Source organism: Tursiops truncatus, chromosome 2 (genome assembly GCF_011762595.2).
Source record: "Tursiops truncatus isolate mTurTru1 chromosome 2, mTurTru1.mat.Y, whole genome shotgun sequence".
In the NCBI taxonomy this organism is placed as follows: domain Eukaryota; kingdom Metazoa; phylum Chordata; class Mammalia; order Artiodactyla; family Delphinidae; genus Tursiops; species Tursiops truncatus.
In genome coordinates, this window is record NC_047035.1 from 2,926,858 (window position 1) to 2,939,608 (window position 12,751).

The 12,751-nt window shown below is 41.4% G+C and overlaps 1 protein-coding gene across 3 annotated transcripts in view; it reads right to left on the reverse strand.

Moving 5' to 3' along the window:
• RCOR1 (REST corepressor 1) overlaps positions 1–12,751 on the reverse strand; it is a 119,785-nt gene that overhangs the window by 11,852 nt on the left and 95,182 nt on the right. For all 3 annotated transcript variants that reach the window (XM_073800020.1, XM_033850584.2, XM_033850585.2), the window contains 5 exons: positions 12,482–12,534; positions 10,847–11,008; positions 9,740–9,858; positions 7,290–7,368; positions 3,526–3,720 (listed from right to left, as the gene is read on the reverse strand). In XM_073800020.1, the coding sequence (XP_073656121.1) occupies positions 3,526–3,720; positions 7,290–7,368; positions 9,740–9,858; positions 10,847–11,008; positions 12,482–12,534 (608 nt within the window). The remainder of the gene's footprint in view (positions 1–3,525; positions 3,721–7,289; positions 7,369–9,739; positions 9,859–10,846; positions 11,009–12,481; positions 12,535–12,751) is intronic.

Consider the following 12,751-nt stretch of genomic DNA (forward strand, 5'->3'; position numbering starts at 1 on the left):
AGGTGACAAAATGGCTTCTGCAGTGTCCAGTGTGAGGCAACAAGCAAGATGAAAAGCCTAAAAGCTAAGAATGGTGGAGCAGGAGAATCTGAAAGAATCTGGGTCCCCGAGAGCATCACTGAACAGAGGAACTAACGCCAGCAATCACTGATGTTGGAATTTCTTGTTATTTGTTAAAAATAAACCCTTCGCTGTCTGAGCTGCTGTTAGTCAGGTTTCCTGTCCTCATCGGATGACGGTTTCCCTGGCAAGCAACCAGACATGGGGGCATCCAGAATAGCATGCCCACTGTGTGACTGACCGCCATGTGCATCTGAAGGGCAGCTGGCAGAAGCCCTAAAGGCTGTGGAAAGTAAACAGCTGACCTCACCTCTTAGTAAGTCAGCCTCTGAGCCTTCTCTCCAACAATGTCAGCTCTGAGCAGCTACCTTCAAATAAAAAATTCCTGCTCTTGGCCCTGGCTCTGAAAACCAAAGCCTCTTTATCTATCATACTACAAAGTCAGTAACACCTCTGTAGAAGAAAGGGTCTCTTTCCTTCTTTGACATATTGACACCGAACAGCAAGCGTCAGGAACTCACTCAGCAGAGGGGATTGAGGCCCCTCGGAGAGGAAGGTGAAATGCACAGAGGAGCTCCCAGCCCCAGTCACAGAGCTCTCCCAGCGCAGATGCAGCTTACTGCCACGCCCTCACACATCCTGTAAGATCAGGCAGGCAAGGATTAATCTCATTTGAAAAAAGAGGCCCAGGAAGATTAAGTGATTCTCCTAAGATTAGAATGCAGCTGTGGCAGCCGCAAGCCCGCAACTCCGAGGGGCGCGCCGGGTCCTGGTCTGTGCAGCCTCCTTCACCAGGGGACAGCCGGGGCCACAGACCCCACCCTTCTCTTCTCAGCCCTGCCAAGGCAGCCATCAAGATTGACAAATCCAAGGCAGCACGAACTAAAAGTGAGCCACCAGTCCATAATTCATCTTGCATTTGGGGTCGGGGGGAGGTGACTAACGGAAGGGCAGCACTGGGCTGCTCAGCTAACTTTTGGGTTTGACTTTTACACAAAATCAGACGAAAAGACAAGGAGGAGCCATTTCTCACATGAAGCACGAATGATCAGGAAAGGATGCGTTTTAAAAACAATATTCTTGGGGCTTCCCTGGTGGCGGAGTGGTTGAGGGTCCGCCTGCCGATGCAGGGGACGCGAGTTCGTGCCCCGGTCCGGGAAGATCCCACATGCCGCGGAGCGGCTGGGCCCGTGAGCCATGGCCGCTGAGCCTGCGCGTCCGGAGCCTGTGCTCCGCAACGGGAGAGGCCACAACAGTGAGAGGCCCGCGTACCGCAAAAAAACCCCAGAAAAACAAACAAAAAAACCAATATTCTTTACAAGAGCACCAGAAATGTACCAAACATGTAGGAATAACACTAATAAAGGAAATACAAGGCTTATTCATAGAGAATGACAAAATACTGGAAGAAACTAAACATCTAGAGAAGTGCAGGGATATATCATGTTCATGGATCATGAGATGTTAATTCTCTATATTGATCTATACATTCAACACAACCCCAATCAAAATTCTAGCAGAATTACTATTCTGGAAATTGAGAAGGTGATCCTAAACTTTATATGGAAATACAAGGGCCAGGAATAGCCATCTTGGAGGACTTCTCCTACCACACATATCCATTCATGATTATGTATTATTAAAACCATATAGTACCGGTGAAGAATGGACAAACAGAACTCCAAACCTGACCGATACACATAATGGACACCGGATTTAAGACAAAGGTCCCACAGCCTTACAACAGGGAAAGGGTAGTCTTTTTTAATGAACAGTACTGGGTAAACTAGATATCCGTATGAAAAAAAAAAAATTTGACCCTACATGTAACAACATACAAACAAAAACACTACCAGGTAGACTGAAGATCAAAATGTAAAAGGCGAAACAACACTTTTAAGACAGTGTGTAAGAGCATCTTCATGACCTCAGGAAAGGTTCTTAACAGAACTCAAAGAGCACTAACCGTAAAAGACAAGAATGAGAAACTGGACTACCTTAAAACTAAGAATTTCTGTTCATTAAAAGACACCACTAAGAGGGCTTCCCTGGTGGTGCAGTGGTTAGGAATCCACCCGCCAATGCAGGGGACGAGGGCTCGAGCCCTGGTCCGGGAAGATCCCACATGCCGCGAAGCAGCTAAGCCCATGCGCCACAACCACTGAGCCTGCGCTCTAGAGCCACAACCACCGAGCCTGCGCGCCTACAGCCAGTGCTCTGCAACAAAGACAAGCCACTGCAATGAGAAGCCCGCGCACCGCAACAAAGAGTAGCCCCCGCTCGCCGCAACTAGAGAAAGCATGCGTGCAGCAATGAAGACCCAACACAGCCAAAAATAAATAAATAAATGATAGATAGATAGATACCACTAAGAGAGTGAAAAAGAAGCCCTCAGAATGGGAAACATAAGACCATTCCGCCACCGCCCCCGTAACTCCACAATGAGGTCACACAGCATGGTGGAGGGGAGGGCGCTACTGGCATCCAGTGGGTCGAGGCCAGAGATGCTGCTAAACATCCTACAGGGAGCAGAACAACCCCCAGAACAAAGAAATTATCCAGCCCAAGATGTCAACGTGCTACAACTGCTGGAAATCCTGATGTGGTGCAACCAGAACTCACGTTAAGTGATGTGACCACTTTGGGAAACTGTCTGGCATTGTTTTCTAATGTCAGTCATATGCACAGTCGATAACCCAACAACTGCACTCTTAGGTGTTATCTCCAACAAAGATGCACCCACAACACACTCAGAGGCACATAAAACAACGTTCTTATCAGTATCATGTGTAAGAGTCAAAAACGGGAAACAACCCAAATGTCCACTCAAAGTAAAATGGACCATCTGTTGGGTATTTATACAGCAATGAGAAAGAACAAGAAGTATGGCTGTTACCTGGATAGATCTCACATGCTGAGTAAGAGCCAGACACACACACACACACACACACACACACACACACACACACACACACACACACACACACACACACACACACACACACACACACACCCCTACTTTATCATTCTGTTTATATAAAATCAAAAACAAGATAAAAATAACATATGGTTTTAAGTCAGAACAGTGGCCACCCACCAGGAGAAGGTGGGTAATGAACAGGGGGCATGAGCGAGGCTTCTGAGGCAACGACACATCTCTCAAGGGTAGATAAAGGGGCTGTGGAGGCGATGCTCCACGTCTTCATCCAGACAGAGGTTACTTGGGTGTGTTCATATTACGACAAGTCACTGAAATCTGTATCTATATCGATATCTGTATAAAATTTCAACTTCACGGTTAATTTAAGGGAAAAAAAAATCAACGGGCCTAAGATCTTCTGTCCAATTCCTTAGAAACAAAGTGCGCTTTTGAGATTTGGGGAAAGAGAACATCCAAGTGAATGAGAAGTAAGAACACGTCTAAAGTGCAGTTAACTCTTCACCCAGGACTGGGCTCACGGGTACCTGTCGTTTGATTGACACCAGCTCCATGTCCAGTTGTCTCAGCACCGTGGTAGCAGCAGTGGCATTGGCAGAAACAGCCTCCACGTCTTCTTGAGAAAGAAACATTCCTTTCGGAGGTTTCCTTTTTGCTCTATTTTTAGCTTGTGTACTATGTTTTTCTTTTTTGATCTGAGGAACTGTCTCAGTAGGGGGCACCTGCATGATACACATATTTGATAAATGAGAAACTAAAAAAACTAAAATGCCAAATGAACAGTAATAAGCATATTTTCTTAACATGGCTCCAAACAATCTAAGACAAATACCACGCCATATCGTAATTGCCATCCACAAGTTCTAACACACAGCTAACAGACAAAAACATTGGCTACTGAACTTTGGCTAAATAAACACTTCAAAGTGGACTCCATTTCCTTCCTATACAGATACATCCTTATTCTGTAAACCTCTGACAAGAAGGACTCCCAGCTTCCTGCAGGAACACAGGAAGAAAAAATAACCTGTATTCCCTTCTGGTGAGCTTTGCGTTTATGAATAAGGAGTTATTTTACCCAAACAGTCCCTAGCAACTGTAGATGGACATACGGCCACAGAAAGAAAAAGGAAAAAAGAAAAAAAATGATTCAGCACATGTATAAGGATCCACTTAAATTCTTTAAATCTTTATAGATGGTTATAAAAATAAAAACTTCAATATGAAACTTGTTTATACACCTTTTCGGTTTCTTTTTTTGGATGACCCAACTTTTAGGGCAACTGTGTAACTTGCTTCAAAAACTATATGCTGTCATTTAAAAATGCATGACCGCTGCTTATTTTTTTAAATGCTTTCTCTAAAACCAAAACCTTTGGAAATGAAATGCACTAATATCTTGGCAAGGAAAGGATAACATCCTAGTGGCAACCATTTTAAGAACAAGAAGTTTTGGTTAACTGTTTATAATTTCATCTTGTCAGTGTATTAACAGTGGCTGGTAAAGCTGAAAATACATTCAGCTTTTTGCTTCATATTTTAAAAGACTGAGATAAAAAGGCAATGCAAACCATGCTGGTAGCAATAAGCTCTCGAACATGTGGTAATAAACAACACAGAAACATGTAAGTAGACAATAAGCTATGTTCTGCAATAGCGCTATGCGATTCAGTAAAGATCACCTACTGACCATGTGTCTGTTTTTGTTTTTTTTAACACCTTTATTGGAGTATAATTGCTTTACAATGGTGTGTTAGTTTCTGCTTTACAACAAAGTGAATCAGTTATATATATACATATGTTCCCATATCTCTTCCCTCTTGCGTCTCCCTCCCTCCCACCATGTGTCTGTTTTAATAACATTTTAGTAGGTAAAGAAACTGAGATTTAACCATTTTTCTTTTTAAATTAGAAACTGCTATATAAATAACAATTACAGAAATTAATATAAAACCAAGCCTCTTTCATTTAAAATGTTCCACTGAAGAACCTAATAAATAACAATGCATCAAAACAAAGCTTACTAAAAATTGCAAGTACAATTTGATTTCCCAAAAAGCAATGTAATTTAGCTAATCCTTAAAATGATCTTGTTATTTGGGCACTCATAAATCACTGGTAAGAGTGCTATCCAGAAAGAATTACCAGTTTCCTATTTGATAATATATACCATACCAAAAGAAGCCTTAAGAATATATCTAGAACACTTTGACTCAATAATTCAACTTCCAGAAATTAATTCTAATGGAAAAAATTAAGTGCACAAATATGTAGTCATGAGATCAGCATTTCAGCATTACTTACAGGGAAAAAGACTGTAAAAACCCGTATAAGATTAATTAACTCAGTTATAAAAGATCTGTAATGATGGAATAACATACAGCTATGCATACAAATATGTTTGACATAAAAATATGTTCAAGGTTCAGTATTGACGTTCCTCAAGAAACTAAAAATAGAGCTGCCATAAGATCCAGCAATCCCACTCCTGGGCATATATCTGGACAAAACTATAATTCGAAAAGACACAGGCAGCACCCCTATGTTCACAGCAGCACTATTTACAACAGCCAAGACATGGAAACAACTTGAATGTCCACTGACAGATGAATGGATAAAGAAGGTGTGGTACATGTATACAATGGAATATTACTCAGCCATAAAAAAGAATGAAATAATGCCATCTGCAGCTACATGGATGGACCTAGAGATTATCATACTAAGTGAAGTAAATCACAAAGAGAAAGACAAATACCACGTGATACTGCTTACATGTGGAATCTAAAATAGAACACAAATGAACTTATCTACAAAACAGAAACAGACTCAGACACAGAGATCAGACTTGTGGTTGCCAGGGGGAAGGGGGTTGGGGGAGGGATGGACTGGGAGTCTGGGATTAGCAGATGCAAACTATTATATACAGAATGGACAAACAACAAGGTCCTACTATACAGCACAGGGAACTATATTCAATATCCTGTGATAAAGCATAATGGAAAAGAATATATACACAAAACTGAATCACTCTGCCATACACCAGAAACTAACACAACATTGTAAATCAACTATACTTCAATTTAAAAAAAGTGTTCAAGGCAGAGTAAATTGAAAAGGTTATAAAATTATATATTAAGATCCGATTTTATCTTTTTAAGCATACAGATTCGGAGTTATGTATAGGCATATATATTTTACAGAGGAGGTCGTCTGGAAAGAGGCACCAAAATGTTAATAGTGACATGGGTGATGAAATGATACATCATTTTCATTTTTCCCTTTTGTTTAGCTGTATTTCCTACATGTCTATAAAATCATATATTATTGGTGTAATTTTAAAGTTTAGGTATGTCTAGACCCTTTCGTTTTTCTCATACTTTAGTACCTTTTGAGATAGAAAACCTTTTCAGATTTTACTGAAACTACAGACTCTGTCTTTAGAAAAACACTTATGTGAACACATGTAAAAGTCATGCCCATGCTGGGATTCCGTACTCCACCCTGAATGAGGGGCTGATGGGCACCAATGGGCTGAGGCCCTTTTTCCTCAGCTGTGGTGGTGGCACCCATCAGGGAACTGCTGCAGGCAGCTCTGTACCGTGGGGGTCCCCAACTAGGCCACAGAACTCTGGTCTACCCGGAGGGCCCTCGGGGACCCCACATACGCTTTATTCAATTTTTATGAATGGGCAAAATAATGCAAGACTCTAACCCCCATTTCAAAAGGCTAAGACCGTCCAGACACCCCACTGTTCTCAGTGGACAATTTACAATAAGTAAATGTTATAGATATACCCCCCCAAAGTCATGTATAATTGTAGGGATTCGTGGACCTCTTGGATCCAGAGACTATAAACCTTTGGCGTAATGATTTTTAAAACTTGAGAGATTAAAACTTCACCATGACCCAGAGGGTGCAGGCCCCGGGCAGATACAGAAGGAAGGCGGCCACCAGAGCCGAGGAGGGGCCGAGCTCGAGCCCGGTCCTAACAAGGCCCCTATGTAACCTGCTGAGCGAAGGGCCCAGGCAAGAAGGCAGTGAGAACTGTTACCCTACATAAAAACTTTCCTCGTTGATGCCATTTTTTCCGTTAAGGCTTCCTTTCTCGTATTTCTTAGCAAACAAAATTCTAAGTTCTACAAAGCTAAGTTAGTATTGTTTACAAAGCCACACCATGATGCCTTGTACACAGCACTTAATATATTAAGTAGAATGAGAAAAAGGAATGTTTTACTTATGAAACTAGTAATGAAATTTATTTGTCTTAACAGTACTGGGGGAAAAAAATACCTCCTTTTTGCTTTCCTTGTTTTGATCAATCTCAATGTCAATGGCATTATTTCCATTTGTTTCTTCCAGTTCATCCTCACTGGAAGACAAAAACAAGTTACTGAAAGATTATTTTGTACTAATTCTATTTAATACACAAATATAAGCAATATATTGATTTAATGACAGATGTAATACAAAATTAGTATATGTTTTCAGAATGCTGAGATAAATACATTTTTACAATTCAAATGAAATACCAATTCCATAGCTCTTTTAGTCTAAATGATTAAAAAAGCTATTAAATGGGTTTCTAACTCCCAAACCAGGCCTAAAACATTGTCGCTTTATTATTTGTAAAGTGTTTTCTCTCAACTAAAAATGTCAAATTTAAGACATTTACTTTAATTCTCCATAAGTAGCTAATGGAGGACCAGGACATGATCATTAGATATAACTGAGAAATTATTCAGGAATAAAGCCTATTTTATTGGGAATAAATTCACCAACAAGTAAAAATCCATGTTCGAGTCCCACCTGTCTACTCACAACTACACAAGTCTGAGAATGGGAGAGGCTTTTTGGTGGCTCGAATAACTGGTATTTTAAGTTAATTTTAAAAAGAACGCTCCCAAAAAAAAAAAAAAAAAAAAAGAACGCTCGCATTGATATGGTGCATGCTTTTGTTTATATCCTTCCATGCAGTATTTCTTACTTAAAAAGAAAAAAAAGGGCTTCCCTGGTGGCGCAGTGGTTGAGAGTCCGCCTCCTTGTGCTTAAAAAAAATGTGAAAGCGAAGGCTCACAGAAGCCAGGCAGCCTGCCCCAGTCTGCCTGCAGCTAAAGCCAGCTGAGCAGTGGTGGCAGCAGAACACTCAGGGTTTCAAATGTCAACACCCACTTTGTCTCAGGAACCCATCCCAGGTGACGCACCCACTGTGCTCTCCTTCTCCCCCAACCCACCCCCAAGGCCCACAGTGGTAAGAAGTTCTGGCTGAGGAAAGCATGTCTGAGAGGAGAAAGAGCCAGGGGTGGAGGGAATTTTCCCAGGCCCTGCCGTTCCTTTCACAGGGAGGTCCCGTTAGAAAGACAACAATCTCTCAGGTGCTTCTGCCATGGCCAGGGTGCCCCACCTCTGTTTGCATCCCGACGGTGTGAAGGTGCACCGGGAAGGTAGGAGCACCCTTGTGCAGATGCAAAGTGAGAACAATGCCCTTATCGCTTCATCCTCAAGGATAACAAATCCCAATCTTTTTTTTTTAATTTAATTCTGATTTCAGCTTAGTAAACCGCACTTGTTTGTAGTAACAGACTTAGTTTATAAACAGTAAACTAGACCTAACATATAAAGGAAACAAGGGATTTTAATCAAAAATTGCTATAACACTAAAAACAAATTCAGTAGAGTTTGCTACTTTTCTTTGGTCACAAAGAGTACTGATCCATAAATAGACCCACTAGTTATATATGTTGCAAACTAAAAAATATGCAGATGTGTCAAGGTCAACAATTTTATCTAATCTTATGGTTGGAAAGAGCTTCGCAGGTGTCTCCAAAAGTGATAATTCTCAATCTGTCCCCACAGGTTATTCTCTTTCATTTGAAATCATAAGATACTCTCCTAACACAGGGCCACAGAGATCATATAGTTTATACTTCTTCATTTTATTCTGTATTGTTAATTTATAAAAATAATATATTATAGAAAATATAATTTTTAAAAGCCACCTATATTCCCACTACCATAAAACCCACTATGTTTGTGTGCTGCCTTCTAGACCTGAAGCATCTTCATTTTAAAGCTGAGGAAACAGAGGCCTGGAAAGGAGTGCATTGACCCAACCTGCCTGTGAGACCATCAGCAGACCCTTCAGTTGAGACCAGAACCCACTTCTGCGGGTGAGCAAAGGCCGCTTCCCTGACTCTGCTGTATGTAAGGCTGAGGGCGTGATGGTTAAGGTGCGTCCTATGCACTAAGCTGTCCTTAAAACTAACCTCCTTATTAGGAAGTCATAGAATGTTCCCCTCTCACTCACTCACATACACAAAATGGACGGTAAAAAAGGAAGAAGGGAATCTAAACTGCAGATTTTAACATGCCAAACATAAAAACGTCAACTGAATCCTGCAGAAGCACACCAAGTAAATTTCAACATAAGAAGAGATTCCTTTTTACTAAAAGAAGACACCCTTAAGGGGCACAAAGGAATGTGTTGGAAAGTTCACTCATTCAGAACAAAGTGTGCTGACTGCAGAGCGGTGAGAAAAGACACCTTCAGGAGGTAGCACTCATGCATTAACACAGCTCATGAGCATGGAGCTGAAGGATATTTGTGTATGTTCTGGTTCCACCAGGAAAGAACTGGGGGAAATCCGGTCCCTCTACCTTTCCTTTGTGTACCCACCAGCTCTTAGAAATGCCGGTGCAAAGATCTCCAAACGGCTGAGACACCACCCCGCGTGCATACCGACCTTTCCTCCCGCTCCCGTTTCTGTTTCCGAGCGTGGCGATCCATCACGCTGGTTTTAGTCCTCGTCTTCTTCCAGGAGTAGTAAAATTTCACCAGGCTTGCTATAGATTTATCAGGAAGCTAAATATAAAAAACGAGTTGGCTTAGATTTAAAGCTAATCTTTAAAAATCAAATGTGTGTAGATATATTTCATAAGGATCACTCTCATGTATTCAGAAATGTCCTAAGTCACAGCCATTTCTCCCTGAATTCACAGAAGAACTCTCATCGATACATTTTCAAATTACTGAAGTTTGACTGTAAGTGAAACTTAGCCCATGAAAGACTGCAGTCAGCTTAAGATGAATCAGAGTTTTCACACGACTACAGCTTCTAACATAACTTCTAGGTTATTTTTTTAAAAATTCATTTTAGCACTAATGTAACCGTCAGTAAGCTTTCACAGTAGGAGTCCACCAAATACCTTTCTAGAAGTGACAGGTCAGCAAAACTCCCCAGGGAGACAGGGGCCCCATGATGTTTGGCCTCATCCACCATCAGAGACCCTTTCTATCAGAACACTCTGGGGGGACTTCCCAGGTGGCACAGTGGTTAAGAATCCACCTGCCAATGCAGGAGACATGGGTTCAATCCCTGGTCCAGGAAGATCCCACATGCCACGGAGCAACTAAGCCCACGCACCGCAACTACTGAGCCCACGCGCCGCAACTACTGAAGCCCGCGCACCTAGAGCCCGTGCTCTACAACAAGAGAAGCCACTGCAAAATGAGAAGCCCGCGCACTGCAACGAAGAGGAGCCCCTGCTCGCTGCAACTAGAGAGAAAGCCCGCGTGCAGCCATGAAGACCCAATGCAGTCAAAAAAAAAAAAAGGACACTCAGGGTCGTCCCGACGAGAGGGGTGGGGTGGGGTGGGCTGAGGTACAGCTGTCAAGCTGGGAGGTGCTAGGGAATAGCTCATTCTTGTAATGTGAAGCCGCTCACGCACCCAGCAGCTTGCAGTGAGCCGCTTTATTAAGAACGGGAACACTCATGCTCGAGGATGACAGCCCTACCCCTCAGGTACATTGCGGGGCGGGGGCACACAGCGAATGGTCTCACCTACTCACCATTTGTTGGATTCTATGAAAAGTTTTCCCGTGAAAACTAAAGGCTTGCTCAAATAAGACTTTATCTTCCACAGTCCACTCATCTGGGAAGGGGGTAAAGTTGGGCAAATCAGCCAATGATTTTTCAATATTATGCTTATGCCAAAAGAGCATCCCAAGAGCCTAGAAAAACAGTATCAGTGAAATTTTTAGACCAACAACATGACTGACATGACTGAAACATTAAAGTGGAAATGAGGCTGGCACAAGAAGAGCAAGTATTTCTTCATACCCAGACAAATTCACAAATGGCGAACCCACATACACTGCTAAGTGGCAGACGCTGATCCGTGCCCTTCTGTACACTAACTCATTTGTCTCGAGCCCTATGAGATAAGTTCCATTATTCTCAATTCTCAAGTTGGAATATGGAGGCCCTGAGAAATTCAGTAACTTGCCAATGGTCACAGCTAGTAAACAGCAGAAGCAGTGGGACTCTGGAATCTGTGCTCGTACAGGGTCACACTCTAAAGCCACTGGATATGAAGGAGAAAGTAACTCAAAAAGCACACAATTGTTTGTTATTCTTTTGCCAAAAAATTTCAAATCTAAAGAGTTTTCTCCAGCTCAGAAAGGAAAAAAAATACAAATGGGTAAGGAACAAATTAGAAACAAGAGAATTCAGGAATACTTTCCAAAGAAAACTCCCTGTATGTCAATTTTAAAGTGGAAATGATCATACTTTTGAAGACCAAAATCCTTAAAAATTCATACAAGTGTAATCAGCAATCATCCAATAATAATTACACTTTCTAAATAGAAAAAAAATCGATGATTTTCTGAGGAGCTTTGTGAAGTTCATAAGTAGGGTTTGGAGAAAGAGAAGCATACACTTCTTGCTTTGAAAGATTCTGAAACTACTTTATTGTAATTGGTTTTCCTGACAGTTCTACCAGGGTAGAATGACTAAAAGTAAGGCCAAGGCTAAAAGAAAGGGTCCAAGTCTATATAACCAGAATCAGTGGTATCCTCAGGCATTAGGGTAAATGAAAAATTTTGGTAATTTACAGGCTGTAAAATCTAGATCAGTAAAAAGGAAAGCACTAATCCAATTTAATGTGATTACCTAAAAGAATCGTAATTAGAAATAAGGCTGAAATAAGATACCATCACACTTTGGGAGAAAAATTAATCTTGTGGATTTCTCATTAATTGGCTCCAACCAATTTTTTAAAAACCTTAGTCAAATTTTACAACCAGAAAGTGATTCAAAGCAATTAATATTAAAACAGGTTTGAGTAGGTTTGAGTGTGACACCATGAGTCAGGAAAAAAACCATCACGCAACCACAAGAATGATAAACAAATCCCATATTCAAATACGAAAGCATTATGCCCAAGTATCCAGCACCTAAGAGCCACTGCTCCCCTAAACAGTGCAGACTGGCAGGAACACATGCATGCTTTTCCAATCAAAGGGTCTTCTACCACTCATCTCAAGCAGTAAAAAAGGGGACTAGAGCCTTGTATAATACTGCTAGTGACTACAAAGAAAGGCTAATGAGCAAACAGTGCTACCGAACACAGAGAATAGAAAAAAATTAACAGGTCAACTATAAACCCCATTTGTAACAACAAAAGAAAACCATGCCATTACCTGTTCCATGTTGTACCCATGCTTCTCTTTGGCAATGGCAATGTATTCATCCACTGAAAAAGAAGATAAGGGGCCGGTAAACAAACTGAGGGACAGGGCGTAGTCTACGGGCACCAGAATTGACATTGACGTATATGTATTTCAGGCCGGCCATGCACAAGAATAAAAATAAAGACTAGACAGGAACAAAATAGAGCTGAATAATATGATCTCATTATGGGTCTTACATATATAAATCCCACAGAGAAATGGCTGAAAAAATACTCACAG